This window comes from Argopecten irradians, chromosome 16 (genome assembly GCF_041381155.1).
Source record: "Argopecten irradians isolate NY chromosome 16, Ai_NY, whole genome shotgun sequence".
Lineage (NCBI taxonomy): Eukaryota > Metazoa > Mollusca > Bivalvia > Pectinida > Pectinidae > Argopecten > Argopecten irradians.
Genome location: NC_091149.1, coordinates 16,183,414 through 16,202,927, shown reverse-complemented (window position 1 = coordinate 16,202,927; position 19,514 = coordinate 16,183,414). Strand labels below are relative to the sequence as shown.

The 19,514-nt window shown below is 33.4% G+C and overlaps 1 protein-coding gene across 1 annotated transcript; it reads right to left on the bottom strand.

Annotated features, from left to right (window-relative positions):
* Positions 1–14,013: 14,013 nt before the first annotated feature.
* On the bottom strand, positions 14,014–18,034 carry LOC138310254 (nicotinamide N-methyltransferase-like). Its single transcript, XM_069251382.1, is given in 4 exon segments — positions 14,014–14,688; positions 15,301–15,502; positions 16,984–17,156; positions 17,956–18,034. Coding segments are annotated over 3 exon segments (765 nt in total). The 5' UTR covers positions 17,114–17,156; positions 17,956–18,034; the 3' UTR covers positions 14,014–14,255.
* Between the last annotated feature and the right edge of the window lie 1,480 nt (positions 18,035–19,514).

Here is a 19,514-nt window from a genome sequence, read left to right as displayed (position 1 = left end):
TTAAAATTTGACAATTGAAAATAAAAGACTTAAAATGGTTATTTTACCTTTCTTAGTAAGATAATTCTTCAATCTCTTTAAAACTGCAAGTTGCTTTGATACACTTCTGCATAAGCATATGATATGTAAATCAAAGTTTAAAAGAAAAATCAATATCAACACCCAGCAGCTTCACATTGTTTTCACATAAAAATTTCCATACTACAACAGTAAATTTTAAAACTCTGCTGTTATTGTTACCCAAACAATTTACCTGAAACCTTTCTGGGTTTGCCTACATGCCATTTGAATTAAACCAATCAATAAGTATTTTGCTCTCTATTTCTTAACAGTCTTTCATATAGAAAAAAAATATTACTGATCATTGAGAGAATTTTTGTCATCAGCATAGTTGTACAGGCGGATGCACTTATCTACAAAGGTATAAAATGTCATTTACAAAAATATTAGAAAATAAGGGTCCCACAATTGACTCTTGGGGGACTCCTTTCTTGACTTCCGCCCATTTACTGGTGTTGGGTCCCAGTTTGACCTGCTGTATCCTGCCATTCAGGTAGCTGCTAATGAAATTGATGGCCTGCTCACAGAGGCTATATGCTTTCAGCTTCCCAAGGAGCAGGTTATGAGGAATGCAGTCAAAAGCCTTGGACTTAAGAGGTACTGTACCTCTTATTGCAATACCAATACGATTGTGACAATCACTCCACACCACAATTAAAATGTTTTCGTTCAAAACAAAAATTAGGAAATTTAGTAAGAATGACATCCACCAACGAAGGGACACAACCCTTCATGAAGCATGTGGCCTCAGCTATTTTGTTTGTAAGATCAAATAAGTCACATAATTCTGTTAGTTACTCTTACTATAATTCGCCTGAAGTTAAGTTGTTTACGATCAGTATACAGGTTAGCATCGGTTAAAAAGACAGAGTCGTCATGGATGGTGGTTTGTAAGTCTGCATATGCCCAATTTTCTATTTTGTATAGAACACTCTATCACTATCCCATCCCGAAGTTCCATATCATTTTTGCCTACGTATGATTATTATGTTATAACAATCTGTTTAAAATATACATGTTACAATTGGAATACTTTCAATCGACGGTAAGATAATTTGTCTTTTAATTTGGTATATGATACAATACATGATGTCGTATAAATATCACTATGTATCTTGAAAAAATCGGGAAATACATGTAGCCAGTTTTGTTAACATCCTCAGACACTATGTATAAGTTACAATTGGAATACTTTCAATCGACAGTTAGATAATTTGTCTTTAATTTGATATATGATACAATACATGATGTCGTATAAATATCACTATGTATCTTGAAAAAAATCGGGAAATACATGTAGCCAGTTTTGTTAACATCCTCAGACACAATGTATAAGTTACAATTGGAATACTTTCAAATCGACAGATAGATGATTTGTCTTTAATTTGGTATATGATACAATACATTTTATGTCGTACAAATGTTACTATGTATCTTGAAAAATCGGGAAATGCATGTAGCTAAGTTGTAAACGCCTCAGACTCTGTAACGTCCAGTCCATACCTACTGTAATTAATATCACTTTCTCTTAAAGATGCTCCACCGCCGACAGAGCATAATTGGTATTCATCATTTGAACAATAATTGGTGGTTAATCGTGTATATATATGTCTATAATTAACACACAAAGTAATATTAGATTATTTGTTTTGCTTTTGGTGCATGCCAAATCAGTACTTCATTCCATATAGGATATAGTGCCACGGAATTTTTTTTTGGATGCAAATAATTATTTTTTATATGTTTAACTTTTTTGAAATAAAATTAGAAGCTCAAACTTTTCAATGGTGGTAATGGTGTAAAGTAAGTAACTTTTGTAACTAAAAGAAAATACTAAATCGTCTCGCTCATGTTTTCTGGTAGTAAAAATACCATTCGTCAGCGGTGGACATCTTTTAATGGACCTCTCATAATATATATTATCTGCCGATAACAAAAATTTCAAACAGTACGAAGATATTTATTGTTAGTTATTGTTTCCTCGCAACAATGTAGGTAATGACTTTCAGCATCCCAGTATTTATCACCAATATCAGATATTTCAATATAAGGACAATATACTGAATCCAGCTATCTAGCACTGATTGCTTTACTTCATCTTTGGTAAAAGACTTCCAGACAAAACTTGTATTCACCCACCTGATAGTATGTGGATCCAACACCGCAAGACATAATAAAAAAACCGCCATTGTGGAGTAGACCAGAGACGTTCTTTAAACATCTTTTAAATTCAGCCAGATTTGTTGCTAGTCCATCTAAGCAGTGGCCCGCAACTATGACATCAAAATTTACTGTCGTTGATGTCAAATCCTAGTGGTTGTTCCGACAATATGTCTATGGGATAAATCCCTTTCACTCTTTTCTCTTACTTCATCTTCTCTCTGTTTTCGTAGTCATGCTGAAGAACAAATAAACACTGTCAGAGAGTATTTGCGACTTACAATATCAATCTTGTATAGAGGAACAACTTGCCCTTTTTATAGTGATATATCACTGAACAACATGCCGCGAGCAGGCATTGTATCAGCAAGATGGAAAATTTGATTTCGTATCTTAAAAAAAATACATGTACCAGTTTTGTGGTGCATCAGACACTATGTATAAGTTACAATTGGAATACTTTCAATCGACAGTTACCGATAATTTGTCTTTAATTTAATAATGATACAATACATGATGTCGTATAAATATCACATGTATGAAAAATCGGGTACAATACATGTAGCCATTTTGTATAACATCTCAGAACTATGTATAAGTTACAATTGGAATACTTTCAATCGACAGTTAGATAATTTGTCTTTAATTTTTTTATATGATACAATACATGATGTCGTATAAATATTACTATGTATCTTGAAAAATCGGGAAATACATGTAGCCAGTTTTGTTAACATCTCAGACACTATTATAAGTTACAATTGGAATACTTTAATCGACAGATAGATGCCAATGTTGTCTTTAATTTGGTATATGATACAAAAACAGAAATACACCATGTCGGTAACAATATGATTACTACATGTATCTGTAAAATCGGGAAATGCAGTGTAGTTAAGAAGTTGTAAAACGGCTCAGAGCGACTCTGTAAAACGTCAGTTTAACCAATAACAGCTACTGATGTAATTAATATCACTTATCTCTTAAAGAAAAGGCCTCCACCGCACGAACAGAGCATAAATTGGAATTCAACATTAGAACAATAATTGGTGGTTAATCGTTATATATAAGTCTATAATTAACTACACAAATTCGCGTATAATATTATTATTCCATTTTTTGTTTCTCTTACCTTTTAAGAGAGTAGCAAGCCAGAAGCAGGACTACCATTCATACCAAGAATAAGAAATAGTAGCCATCCAGGGGGGGTTGGTGTGAGTGAGCGTCGGGAACTTTATTGGGAATGCAAATCAATTATTTTATTATATGTATTAACTGTTAAGAGAAATAAAATTAAACAGCCTCCAAACAAACTTATTCAATGTGGAAATAGTGTTAATGACTAGTAACTCTTTTTGTAACTAGAAGAAAAATACTAAATTCGTCTGCCTCCTTTTTTTTGATAGTAAAAAATACCATTCGGTCAGCGGTGGAGCATCTCTTTAATGGACCTCTCATCAATATATACTTATCTGCCGCTAACAAAATTATCAAACAGTACAAGATATTTTATTGTAAGTTATTGTTTCCTCGCAACACATGTAAGTAATGACTTTCAGCATCCCAGTATGTATCACCAATATCAGATATGTTCAATATAAGACAAATATACTGAAACCGGCATCTAGCACTGATTTGCTTTACTACTTCATCTTTGAGTAAAAGACTTGTCCAGTACAAACTTTGTATTGCACCTCACACTACCTGTATAGTAAAGTGGACTCCAACACCGCAAGACATAATACAAAAAAATAAAAACCGCGCATTGTGGAAGTATGACGCAGAGACGTCTTTTGTAAACATCTTTTAAATTCAGCCAGATTTTGTTGCTAGTCCCATCTAAGCAGTGGCCCGAAACTATGACATCAAATTTACCTGTCGTTGATGTCAAAATCCTAGTGGTTGTTCCAGACAATATTCAATGTGATAAATCCTTTTTACTCTTTCCTCTTACTTCATCTTCTCTCTGTTTCGGTAGTCATGCTGAAGAACAAATAAACCTGTCAGGAGAGTATTTCGTGCGACTTACAATATCAACTCTTGTATAGAGGAACACTTGCCCTTTTTATAGTATATATATCACTGAAACATGCCGCCGAGCAGGCATTGGTATCAGCAAGAATGGAAAAGATTTTGTAATTCCATCATTGCTGCTTTCGTCGAATGATCTGCCACTGAAAACCACAGCTGACCCCAATAGTATAAATAAAAGCTACTACTCGATAAGAAGACTAGTTGGTGACCTTGGCTGGTCATTTACCGTAAGATAAAACAATTAACCTGCATGTATGTAATATAATTGTCCATAAAGTCGGGTACACATATAGACTTAATATATAGGATCATAACGTAGACCGTCCCTTCTGTGACGTCATAAGTTTTGTGTTAACGTCGCTATCCGAATCCCGGCAACGTATTTTATTTCTTCCGTACCCATCTATTACAACTCGCTTCTGAATCGGCATCGAGCAATATTTCGTCTAGAACCGTTTCGAGTGTTTACTGAAGTGGTATCATATAAAGGTGTCCAATGAGGGGGCGTAAAAACTTAACAAGGTAGATAAATAACATAAAACGTTGAAAGTGCTACAGATTCGCCATTTTTAACAATTTCAGACAAAAATTTAAGGAGTTGTAGGAAGCAAATCGGTCATAATTGAGTAACAGATACCGCTAAAGTAATACTTTTTATTGGCTTTTTCGTATGTGCAATAAGCCAGTCTTCATGGAAATTCTGAAAAAAATCGATTTTTCCTTGAGATCATGTTTTCATAAAAAATGAAAGCATTTACTGTTTTTCATGGCAATATATACACGAAAATTGGGTGAACTTAATTTTAAAATAACGATAGTTCGTTTTATTGTGGAAAACACATTGAATATGAGTGAATGGATTCGTACTGAAGTACATGTTACAGTTGATATTATTTATACTGTAGGTTACGGATGGAGGAAATATTATTTATTTAAAAATCCTTAAAATCCGGATTATAAAGTCATTTTGTTACATATCTTGAAGCAACCCTGGAAGAAAAATTAAACCCGTGACATATGATTTTTATGCGGTTTTTGTGATCAGGGTATACCTAAAATCAAAATATCAAAAAATGAAACGAAGTCCATGAGAGGAAACCAGAAGGGACGGTCTACCTTAAATGAGTGTTCATTTCATATGAGATTTTATGAATGGGAGCAAAAATTAAAATTTTAAAGACGTCAACGTGTGTTACAAAAGTCCAGAAGAGACGCCATTTTGTTCCACCGTTCTCGTAAGAAAAGTTTTACCTGACGTCACTTTATTGTTACGGTAATGACATCACAATAAAGTTCCTGCCCGGCACAGCCAATGGGAAATCGCTTCAGGTCATATAACAACTAGTGACATATGCAAAAATATTACACGGGCGAAATCACTGGATATCAGGAGGATTATGTGATATTTTATGTGATGTGATTATTTATTTTGATACATCTAAGTAGACATATAGAATATTTTTAGATTGATTTTAATTTTTGTTTTGGAAATCTTATTTCCATAAATATTAAGTTAAACAAAGATTTCTTATTTTATTTAACGATTTTTGAAATAAAATTAACTAGATTTGGAACTTACTGACGATCCTCTTCCTCAGTATAATGTAATCGATGATATCCTTAGGGTAAGATATTTCTCCTTTCCACCATTTCGTCAGATATTCGCGGTTCTGTGGGAGCATAGTCAGATAGGAAGATCTCGTCTACATAATTACTTGCTGATTATCACCGTAATAAATCGCTGGTCCATGTTCCAATATCTAGGAGAACGCTTTCCACGGATGTCGCCTGCACACATATTTCATAAAACAAAAGTGGTATTCACAATTATCACAAATGTACTCCAATGTATTTTCATTTTTCATGACTTTTGTTCTATATTGAGGATAACGATAAAACCTTCACTCCAATGGAAGGTAGATGTTTTTAGGACAAAATTAAATGAAGTTCAGACTTTCATTCATTGATATTGGACGATTTCGACCATTATTATAACTATGTTGAGCGTTTAAATATTGGTATAAGGTTGTGTAACTAACCATATTTGCGCAGTTTCTCAAACTTACCCGAATCGTAATTAACTAACAAATTTTATCCTCCGTAAAACAAGCGGTACTTTGTACCCCCATATAATCACGTCTTTGGTGAAGTTGGATATTTATGCATCACGTCTAACCCACGGTATTGTTGTTTGCTCGTTGACTGTAGCTGGTCAATTTGACAAAATACACGAAAGACAGTCTCAAATAACTATGTCATTATGTTTAGAAGTAAAACGCAGGTACAGAAAGCGATTGTTTGACTTTACCACGATTGATAACATATAAATTAAGTCCTATGTGACCTTGGTATGCAAATTACAGTTCGAAATCATACGATATTGATGCCAAGATGAAGAAGCGCATGTACATGTAAATAATCAAGAGATGTTCAAGGTTTTATACTTTTTAGGAACAGGAAACAATGAATATGAAACGAAGACTTTGTTTTGAGAAAAAACTTCATCCGCGGTATTTGGGGACACATTGCGGATAGGAAAAATAATTCAAAATCATAATTTTAAACTAGAAATATGTCTGTTAGACACTAAGTGCTCGCTAAATACTTCCTAACCTTAATTTTCGCTATGAAATCATCCTCTGCAACAGGTGTACGTAGCACTTTTCGCTCATTGTCCTTGTTTTTTTTATCTCAATTCAATGTCAATAATATCATCTAACTGCATGTTCTTCTATGGAGCACTATTTAACTACCATTTATCTCAAAATGAACTGGAAGACTTTAGACTAAATTCAATTATTATTGTTAACAAAAATGTTCGTACAAAGTGGGTATTCATAACTGACCTTTTTTCTCTTTCTTTTTTTTAGGCAAATATTTGATTGTATTAACTTCAACTGAAGTTATATGTATGGCTAAATCGTGTGAATTCTAGAGTATTTGTATTATGTAACGTTTTTGTGCTAGCCTTATATAGATAGACTCTTGATACGTATATATCTCTTTATTACGAACTGTAATGTATCATTAGCGATGTCTCATTTTACATATGTTTGTAGCCAATTATTATAATCATTCTCCGCTATTCGATAATGGCAAATGTAGTCGAATATCTAAATAGTATTTTCTTGTATTGATAGATATGTATATATGTGTGTAAACGTGTGTATGTTAGATTGTTTCTTTCTTTATTTATGTATTGTTTTTCTGTAAACTCTTCAATATTGGAGGAAATAAAGGAATTAATATAAGTGGAGATTTACCAATATTAATCTCATTTAAAAAGCCAACAGGCAATATTTCTAATATGTGCAAAGCACATTGAACAACTTTTATCTAAAATGATAGAGAAATTTCCTTAAACGGAACTTGGAAACTGGTTCCGAGTTATTCCGTTTTAACTTATAACGCGTGAACTCGGAAATGGGGAATTGATCGAAAACTAAATTAAAGAGTGGATTTACCAATATCAATACCATTTAAAATGCCAACAGGCAACATTTCATAATAGTAGACAACTTTTATCTAAAATGATAGAGAATTTCCTTAAAACGGAACCGTCGGAACTGGTTCCTAGTTCCCCGTTTTACTTAAACGGAACTCGGAACTCGGAACCAACTTCAGCCTCCCTATAAAATTTAACTTACTTTGAATTTCATTGAAAATTTCAATGAAGACTGTCGAGGTCATCTTCCATCATGTCGGCCTCGTAGCATTGTGCATACCAGTAAGGGTCAAAGTTAGCCAGGTCAGATGTTTCCTTAAGGTCCGCCTATTAGAATATTTCTTCAAAAAATAAGAATGTAATATAAGGAACATGCAATTTTTTTAACTGTTTGAGACTAGCCATAGTCCGATAAAAATGATAGCTAAAGCTCTTTGCGATGTAATTTTAAAGTTATGGCTATTATGCGTTGTGGTCAGTAAATTAAACACGTGTCCCTTTGGAGAGTGTTGATATTTTTTCTCAAAATTGTAAACCTTGTTTCGGGGCTCGCAAGTTGTAGTAGTAAAATAATTTCACCACATGACTAATCACATGAAAAAACATGGGAATGCAGAAACACGTGTCAAGAACATCATCGGAATCAATATGCTGATACCCCGCACTTTGACTTTGTGTTGAACGCTTGCTCCAGTATATATCACGCCACATTCTATGCTTAGTGTTCAGGGCTACCGTTTCACAAAGCTTCGGGTAAACTCAGAATTTGTGCGTAACTTTTGCGTAAGTCATATTTACGAATTACTAAGCATTTCATCAAAACTTCATAACATAACTTATGAACGTTCGTAAGTTACGTCAAAAATCTTTACGCCAACTCTACCCTGTCGATAACTTCTACGCATTTTCATGCCCGGTGTTGGGAAAACTCGTCATATCTCCTTACATTTATGGATCTATCGCAATACCTATTTACACGTTGTAAAACTACAGATAAGAAATCGGAGTTACTTTTGTCCTATGAAAAAATTGTCATTAGGCAATGTCCTACTTTCTCTTTCAGTGAGTTAAAAAATCGTGCCAACTTAGTCTAATTCCGAGCATTTTTAAATTGTTGACTCGTTGACGTCGGGCGGTGTAATCACCGAAGGGAAATTACATGAAGACATTGAGTTCGAAAATTTAATAAGTAGCGAGAAATAATGATTGTATGTCTCAGGTTTAGTAGTTGATTATTTCTATTTTATGTATGACCAATTATATAGAAAAATTACACTCTAAAAGTGATTTTCTCGTAGAATATAATACATTGCAATAGGAACCCTGTGCACTACACATAAAATATCTTTAAACAATTTCTAATATAATTTTTTTCGGGATAACCAAACACAGCAATGTCATTATATATATAGTACAACTAAAAGCCAGTTTTTTATTAGAAACACTCATCAAAATATTCATTTGATAATCTCATTAAAAGACGTACGTAAATAATTTCCGTCGTAAATAGGTTATCTATTGATTCCACAAATCAGCAAATAATTTCAACGGAAATCGCGGTCTGGTCCAAATTTTAACTTTGACGTCATCGGTACAAAATAAGAACCTGTGTGATGGAGATGGACACAGATTTTAGCGAACACTTACAAGGGATATATTAATTGCTTATATGAATAATGAATTTTTAAAACATTTTTTGACATATGTAAAAAAAAGATAGAAAAACAAATATATCATGCAGACGGTCCAGCGATATCTATTTATAGTACTAGGCCCAACCGGGATGCATGGATGAATCACTTTCGATTTACAACACGTACGGACCAGATGCAGATGCATGCGGTATATATTATTTTAGCTATACAAAGTAAACTTGTTACCAAAATATGCGTGACCCACATTCTGATGTTATTTTAACAATATGTACTAAAAAATTAGTTTGTTAAATATGAATATGTACTGCATGTCAGTCCAACATACATACATGCATGTAGACCATATGTATGTTGGGTAAGTACAATTCACATTGATTCACATAATACAGGTATGATCCCATTTTAGTTTCTGTGTGTCATTATTGTTCTAGAGAGATATTCAGGGCAAATCTTATACCCTGTTGAAACCGCATTACTCTCTCCCAAGTGAATTATGATTAGGTATCAAACTTCTCTCTAACGATTTCCTGGTATTCTGAGAACGAAGTTACAATGCACTTACTTTTATATTGCAAGTGTAATTTGCATAAATTTGGATCATTACAGTAGTGAAGAAAACCCATTTCATTTCTCGACAATTTAATTGACACTCTAGTAAATTATTACTACATGTAGCTAATACTTGCCATTTCATTACGGTATGATAGGCAATACTCACACTAACGTTTAATTCAAATAGTCTAGTCTATGTATTTTGGCATATCTTATAATGAAGTCAAAATAAAATAGTGGGTACATAAAAGTTCGTCATAACTGCCTTTGATTTTATATTTCATTTTAGGTAAAAGAAATGAGTTCTCATATATTTTGTATAATAGAACATAAAATGATGTGGGTGTACGGTAGTCTATGGTATTAGCTACATAATATGTACGCGCCTGATCCGGCGCCTCTTCCTTGAATGCGTGAAGGGGGCAAATATAGATTATAGACATGTTTCATTGAAATTTCTCAAAATCGACTAAAAGAGGTTTCAGTCCCCCAAAAATACCTCTCCCCCCCCAAAAAAAAAAAAAAAAAAAAAAAATGCAAAAAAAGCCAACATTCTTCGTACCAAGGATTTATAAATGAGATATACGTCCTTGTTCGTACATACCTAAGAGCACACACACTCTGTAAAGCCATTTGCTGTCAACAATAGGTTTACAAACCTTCTTAAGAATGACATTAAATACATTGTGCATCATTCCCTCATTCTATCATTCTATGGACACAGGTATCGGAAAATCAGAGGTGACATCCCAAAAGATATATATATTCTATGCCACAAGATGAAAACATGCAGTTCAAGCTTATTTTAATTTAAATGCACATTTCAAGAAAGATTATATATTTTTGATAACATATTTCTCAACACCTGATTTTAAAGACTATTTTTTCAATAAATGGCACAAATCATTCCTACATTTGCAAAGAATATAACATATCTTATCTTAGATTCAACAGAAATTCATGCCAGTAGGAACGAGGATTCCTACGTCTTTTCGTAAGTTACTCAAAAAAGTTACGAACACCTTTGTGAAATGCACTTAAGAATTTCGTAAGTTTTGCTAACTTTTTCGTAAATATTTACGAACGTTCGTAAGTTATAAAGCTTTGTGAAACGAAACCCTGAAGAACAGGTGTAGGGCAACTGTCCTCAGAAACATGTGCCCAAGTGGAATTTACTGTTATATCACTTTTAAGCTGTGTATGTAACAAAAACTAAAATTGCTTCCATTACAAGGAAACAACACTCTCCTAATACACTGCATATAGGGATGACCTCCATAAATGATCTTAACTGGTATAAAGATGTCTACTCAACCAAATAAAAATATAATTATGAATTATAGTTTAGTTCTATTGTATTTGTACTCACTTCTTTTCAAATGGTGATTCATTACTTGCCCGTTGTGTCTGTCGCTAAAACTGTGATTCCAAACTACACCTTATTCAAATATGTAGATACCCACAGTGCCATTTACATTCATCTAGAAACCGATTGGTTATTGCAATACCATTTTCATAGTGTTCATTTATTCATACTATTTTTATATCTCGCACTTGCGAAGTCACTATTTTAAACACTACTTTATAACTGGAACAGCTGTACTGACGGTCAATCAAGGTGATATAAACATATAATTTTTTTTCTAAAGTAACATTCATCATGATATTGATTTATGCTTTTGATTATTATCAACACATGTGCTACGCCAATAACATAAAATACATATACATATGTATATGTACATGTTCTATAAGCCCATCAGGAACACATTTCACCAAATTTCGTAACTAAACAACGCTCTGGATTCGTAGATATTGCGAGAGATTGTATCACATTGAAATATCCATTGAGTAACCTAACACACTTCGTCTCGTGCGACCTAATCAACCTTTGTCCGTCGCGCGACTATAAATGATTTACATTTTCGAATTCTTCTCAACCTTCCAAGGTCAAACAAAATGGTGATACATATTTGTTGTATATTGTTCCAGACATAATCCCCCACCCATTTTAATTGATATTATTTTTGCAGTTGAAATTAGTAAAAATAACTTTGGTACTTGGTAAATACAGTATTTTATGATCTAACTGACAATTTGACCGAATTCAGAAATGGAAATCTTTGTTGGATGTCTTACTATTCCAACCAGTGATTGTTTTTATTTGTGTTCCTATCCCCACGTGTTTGGTCACGTGACTGTCGCGGACGACAACATACATATAGGAATTGGATTTCGTTTTTATGTTAACCATATGCATGATTGTATGGAGCAATTCCTCTAAGAATCCAATCCCTATATATTTACACTCACACGACTTTTTATTTATATTTCATGCAATAAAATCGTCATTTTAAAGTGACGTAATCATTCAATAAAAGTCGGTCAAAAGTGGAAGGACCTTACTCAATTGAACAGCGAATGATGACTCTTCACGTAAAGTAGAATTACTCATCCGGGACGACAAAAAGTTCAATATTTTAGTGTAAAATAAACATAACAAATAAAGTAAATTTCAGAGATAATTATATCTAATCAGATCAAAACTTTAAATATATATATATTTAATCAATTTTGCTAAAAGTTTATATTTAACGTAATAAAATATAAGTATTTTAACTCGTAATAAAACTATGAAGTATTGTTTGCGAGGCGAAGCTGACGCACGCTTTCACACTGGAGTTTGCCGAAGTTGTCAAAACACCGGTGTTCAAGTAGCTTAATGTGTTTGAGATTGTCATCTAACTTGACGATATTACATCCTTAGGAGCCATACGATTATATAATCTACGCTTATATCAATCGCCATCGATAGATAGAACAACTTCACTTGTGTTAGATGGATACAATGTATTTGTGGTTCGCGTAACTGTCAACACGTGGATTACTAGCGGTGCATGTTTTATGATACACATGATTTAAATTCTCAGAGAACAAAGACAAGAGAATATGTTTATAAACTGACCTAGCTCTGCCAGAGGGTCTCACGTCCGTCAACTCCAAAGACTCTATTCGTAGGACACAGACACAGAGGTAATGTTTACATTTAACATCCGTCATTTTTAACAAAAAAAAAGCACTGCACTTCGCCCCGGTCCGGGATATTTTTTCCACCGTTTCTTTATACAAGATTGTTTATTTAAAAAATATGTTTTTATCATATATAAATATAAAACATATATGTATTGTTTACTTTTCCCCAAAATTCCGTGAAAAACAACAATATACACGTAATGTTACGTCAAAATGTAAACAAAGCCATGTGTTTCTTTAAAAAAAAGTAGCCCCTTTATGTTGCATTGAACATTTTCATACGCAAGTTGAAAGTTCAATGTTACCATACATGCAGTTATGATAAACAAAATCGGCTGGTTTTTATGTATAGTGTACATAGCCTAGCAAGTGTAAAATAAACATGTATAAACTCATTGAGAGCACCCTGTTATCGTATTTTATGCAAGTAAATAAGATGTACTTTTTCAGCTTGCTTTAATAAATATAGAAAATATGCTTATACCAAACTTTTCATAATAAGTACGTAGTATTTTTAAATGCTTTTGAAACATGCATTAAACGACTATATGTCAAATAATGACAACTGTTTTGACATTATTTACAAAGATTAGCATTTTCAACACATTCTATTTTTTTACATACAATTACATTTACTCAAATACATATTCCATTTATGTATACGTGTATATAAATATACATAATGATTTTTTGAGTAACGGGGTGCTCTATGGTGATTTGTAAACCATATGCTAATGTTGTTGTCATTGATATGATTAATTTTGACGATACAAAGCGAAAAACTCCACCCGGTCAAATTATACTGACAATTATGTTAATAAAGGCAGAATGTATATATTGTATGTTAAAATTAAGTTGGAAATTTAAAGGAATAGCGGTAAGTTCCATCCGTTTAATGAAAGTAGTATCAATAAGATCTTATTAAAATTGATTTAAAATTAAGGTAACGTATCTCTTCAAAATAATTGCTTCAAATCCAATAAGCCACATAATTAGACAAATAACAAAATCATTTTACAGAAAGTTACTGTCTTATAATTTCTAAAGGTCACTATTCTTACACGTAATATACAGCATTATCAAATACATTAAAATATATACATGTATATATTCTTGTGCTATTTCTTACACACGATATTTCCATTTAACCTAATTGAAACACATTTTTTGATTTCAATACAAATCGACAAATTGGAAGAAACCATCATATAGAGAAAAACATTCATCTAGTTCTGATGACTGATGTGCATTTCGTGTATCATCATAAAAGTCACAAATTAGCATCAACGAGATAGCCAATAAATACTACTGAACGATTATTGAGAAATAGGTCGTTTCCTCGCGGTAAGATAATAATATCCCTTCGCGTCGTTGTATTCATCATCGTAATTTTCAATTTCTGCATAATATCCGATGTCAAAACCGGCCTCTATCATTGCTGATTCTACCTCTTCCCTTGTAAATGACGCTCCTGTAAACTTGTAGTTTCCTACCAGGTAATATGTTGCTCAAATATCACATGAAATTATCATATAACCGCCCTCTTTTATCAAAGTGGAAACATTTTTCATGCATTTCGTTAGATCAGCAACATTATCAACTGCTGCATCTATGCAATGGCTTGAAATCACGATATCAAATTGATCGCCGCTGTAACCTGATCCAAATGGCTGTTCTGACGTCACGTCGATGGTTAGGATTCCTTTCACTTTTCCCCTCACTTCGTTTTCTCTCTGCTCCGGTGTCAAACTACATAAAAATGACATATTTTTTAATTAATATATAAATAATAATATATTAAGATGCAAATCTTAAAATCCAAATGCTGCTCTTGTTGCCACATGCAATTATGTCGTGATAAGTAACTTTTACGCTTTTCAGAAACATTTAAGCTAACAAAATGACCTTCATTGTTAATGGCGCGTTAAGTCAAATCAACCAACACGTATCAAAATTCATTGGAATACCATTAATTGTCATGGTCCAAATCTCAAAGGCTTACTGCCTGTTTTATAGACCCCCATTGTGAAAGTATAGTGTGACCGGGTGGGTTGTGTTGCTTCGCGGTTTTTCTTGGTGTCTTCAGAAAACATGCTTTATCAACAGTTCCACTGTACAAGAAGACACAACACGAACATACCGCAGTCTCCCAAAAACCGCACCACACACTACATACACGTTACGCACTGCATACATGAGATACATGTCCTTACATGGCCCTGGGTGTTGAAAGAACGTTAATTAACTATACACACAAACAAACAAACGAAAGCCTACTACCAAGATAAGGAGAACACATAACAAGTGAAACTTGCTGTAGATCAGCGCGAAATAATTTAGAGGGAATAACATTTCACTTACCGACGATCTTCTAGATTGACAACGTGCTCCATCAATATTTTCGGGAATACAATTTCTCCATTTTTCCATTTTTCTAGGTATTGGCGATTTTGTGGTGTATAATCTGATAGGAAAATCTCGTCCACGTGATCACTGGCCGAGATCACGGTGTGTATGGTAGGACCGGTGCCAACGTCTAGGAGACGCTTACCAGTCACTTTCCCTGTGATAATAAATTGTCACAAGAATAAACATAGCTGTACTTTCAAATTTCATTAAATATAAGATATTTCACTTATTATTTATAAAATGTCAAGTCAATTAGAAAGTTGAATATTTTTTTATTTAGTTTTATACTAAATGTGACTCTTTGATTGACCAATTCCTTTTAATTGTTCATAGTATTGTAATATATTTGTAAAATTATAGCAGAGATACAAGTATTGGCTTTCCAAAAAGCTATGAAGGCTACCATACAGCATTACATATTAGGAAGCAATAATAGGAAAGCTTGACGAATTGTTCTGTTCACAGTTAGCTGCCATAGTTCTTATGACAATTCATTTCTGAAGAATGATAATTTAAATGCTTTCGCATTCAATGTAAAGATAATCCACTTCATGAAAGAGCCACTAGGCTACCTTTCCAAAAAAAAGTTTTCTTAAAACAATCTATAACAGAATATGGCCAAAGATTAGGCTACAACACCAAACAAGTTGAGGTTTTGCCGTCTAGCGCAGAAATAGTCAACTAACGCGCTGTAATTATGAAGACGTCGGGAAACATATTACGACCTGCGTTATGAAAATTATCGTTTTGTTTATTATAATAAAGTTGTTCAGAAGGTGCATGGGCCTTTACCTAATGCTAACACGTTTTCCGTCTGATATAGCCTACACTGTACTGATATATGTACCTGTACTTGGACAAGTTGGTGTTATACATAATATACGCTTAGAAACAAGCATACCATTACATTTCAATTAAAACTGTACTTTACTGTCGCGCATACAGTTCCACAAATATTCTTTAAGTAAAGCCTAATTTTGTTCCAGCATCTCTCATGTACGGACAGATTATACAAGTAGTTCATGATCATCTAGTTAACAGTACTTGTTAGGCTATAGGCCTATATGTAAACAAAACTCGGCAAATCAACTAATTTTTCCGAGGGGATTCGATTGTGAACTTATATTCTATTCAGTATGTGTAGCGCCGCCTTGTGTGATTTCTGAGAATAATGTTCGACAACCAGAAAGAAATATTTGGACTTCCCTGAGTTTATCAAATGATAATTTGTTTGCAATAATTTCCCCACTGGTACCCCTAACACACATGCAATCTCCAACAACAAGTAACCAATCAACACATGTTAATCGTTTTGGTCAGCCAATCAAAGTGAACAGACTATTTATAACCATGTGATATCCCAACAACATGGCAGGCAAAGCGACTGATTAGGTAGCAATTATCGTCGCGTATTGATTTAGAAAACAAGCATAGGAAAATCAACGAAATCGTACATGAAAGCGAATTTCATTGAATCAATGATCTAATAATTATTTTACTAATAAACATTGATGTTACTGGGGTTTTAATTTTATCGAGTTATGGACTTTGTGATAATCCGCTTAGTCCGCTACTCGCGAATCAAGAATGTTATTCCCTAATACTTACAATCATATTTGTTTTTTATAAACTTACCGTTATTGAAGATATCATGAAGACAATCGAGGTCCTGCTTCATACCAGTAATGTCGTTGTTGATGGTTATCTCAGCATACACATAAGGATCAAAGTTAGCGTAGTCACATGTTTCTATTGGAATTGCCATACTAATTTAAAGATGTTCCACCGCTGACAATTGGTATTTTTCACTATCAAAAGCAGAAGCAGACAATTTCATATTTTTCTTCAGTTACAAAAGATACTTACTTCACACCATTACCACCATTAAAAAGTTTGAGCTTCTAATTTTACTTCAAGTTGAAAATATAAAAAAATAATTAATTGCATCCCGAAAAAAATCCATGACACTATATTCTATATGGAATGAACTACTGATAACGCATGCACCAAAGGCAAAATAAATTATCTTATATTATTTTTTTGTATACAAAACGAATGGACAGACAGACGAACTGAATGATAGGTGGAAGGCACGTACGATATATGATCACAATTTGCATACAAGGACGAAAGAACCGTGTCGTCACCGTGAAAGTCTTGTGGGAGGTTTTTGTTATGATGGCGAGATCAGACATATAGAATTACGATTGAAATGATGATTAAATCTTCACGTCTGATGCCTGCTTCGTTTTTTTCATTCTTCTTCACATAAGTAAGATAATAATCGAAACCCAGAGAAATAATTCCGAAAAATGGAGATTGTAAAACTAGAAAAAAAAAAAACTATATTCCGAATTAATTTATATTTTCTTTGACATGTATAAATGCAAGTATACGACAACCGTGCATGCTGCGAGCACTAACCTTGTATGTTTAGACTTATACTTTTTAGAACTTTCGTTAGAACGGATAACGATGAAATCAATACACACATAAATAACAATAAAATGGCATCATTTTAGTTGTTGCCTGTTGTAAAATCTCAACAAAACAGTAAAATCTCAAGTAATCGAAGTTAGAGGGATTATCTTAAAAAGTTCTACTCACCTGGACTTCAACGCATAAACTGTAGACAATGACCGACAAACTTTCTGTCGGTTTAGCGACCGACTGGGTGTAGGCACTGCCAAACCTTGTGGTTTAGTTTATATTTTTTTACTTAGAAGGTTTTTAAGTTTTAAAATATTGTTCAAATGGCATTTTAATGGAACTGAGGTAATACAATCAACTGAATGGATCGCTGCCTTTCGTATGAAACATACCTGTGCAATGAACGGATCACTGCCTAAGATAGGATTTCAAAATATACAAATATTCGGCCATCGCAACCAATTATAGCGACTTACCGAAGGAATAATTCAGACAATACGCCTAGTTATTGTCCCTTTAGTTTATCTTATATTCAGTATGTGTCCATTGTTCATGTTTTTGTGTACGTCGGTGACCGTCCTTAACATGTAATTGTATTTGTTCTTCTTGTGTCTTGACAAAGGGACAGATCGCCTAGAAAATTCTTTTGTCCACGCTGTTAGAATTACTTCTTTGTCCTATAATATCTAAACATGCTATACATCTATTAACATTTTGTGTGATTCATGTGAAATGAAGCCTCCACTTTTGTATAAACAAATATGTATATCTTATATGTGATCAATAACACGTAACACTGCGCATCTCAGTAGCGTCCAGATCTAACAACATTCAAAGCACGATGTATACATGTATGTTAATAATGTATTATGAAAACCAGAAAACACTTCTTTTTTCAATATGTGTTTTAGCTAAAAATATTTTATCCCATTCAACTCTTTTTTTTTATAATATCAGCATTCACAGTTTGCGTTTTAGTTCGTAATTGTCTTTTTCTTACTATGATCTTTAGATACAGTCATTTTTTATATCCTGTTATTAATACCTGACTTGCAGTTTGGTCCTGAATGACCTTAGCTGTCGATGTGCCGTAAAACCCACACAAACAAACAAACAAGCAAACAAACAAAAGTCCTACAATACCACTTGAAGTACGACTTATCGAAGTTCTGCTATTATCTTAATTATGGCTTCATGTACGCTTCGTTCAATGCACTTGTACTTAGTGGTAAGCGGCACACGGGACCAAGCATAAGTCTAGTCTTTGATAGGAGTAAACAGTTGTTAGAGCTTTCATAGTCATGCCAGAGATTCTATTTGTTCATTCTGTTTTGGCTGAAGTACTTAGCCGCCATCTGTAAGATAGCTTACTAAAAAAAGCTAAATGATGGTCAAATGGATGCAACTCGAGATGGTATTTTGGCGACCTATCGCGATCTTTACGCAACTTTGATGATTAAATTAACTATTTAATGAGCCAATACTTCTGCGATGTTGTATGGCATGACCTTGAAACTCAAAACTGTTATAAACATCCTTCCATATTAATCGTGTATATGCAATAAATGAACACTTTACTACAAACTTTAAAAGCGCTGAGATCCCAACATACCTTTTCCTTTTCGCAAGAAAGAACAACGGAAGAATGAAACATCGAATGAATGAAATAAAGAACGAACGAATAACGAACTAAGAAAAGAAAGAAAGAAGGAACGAATGAATACAATTATTTTCCA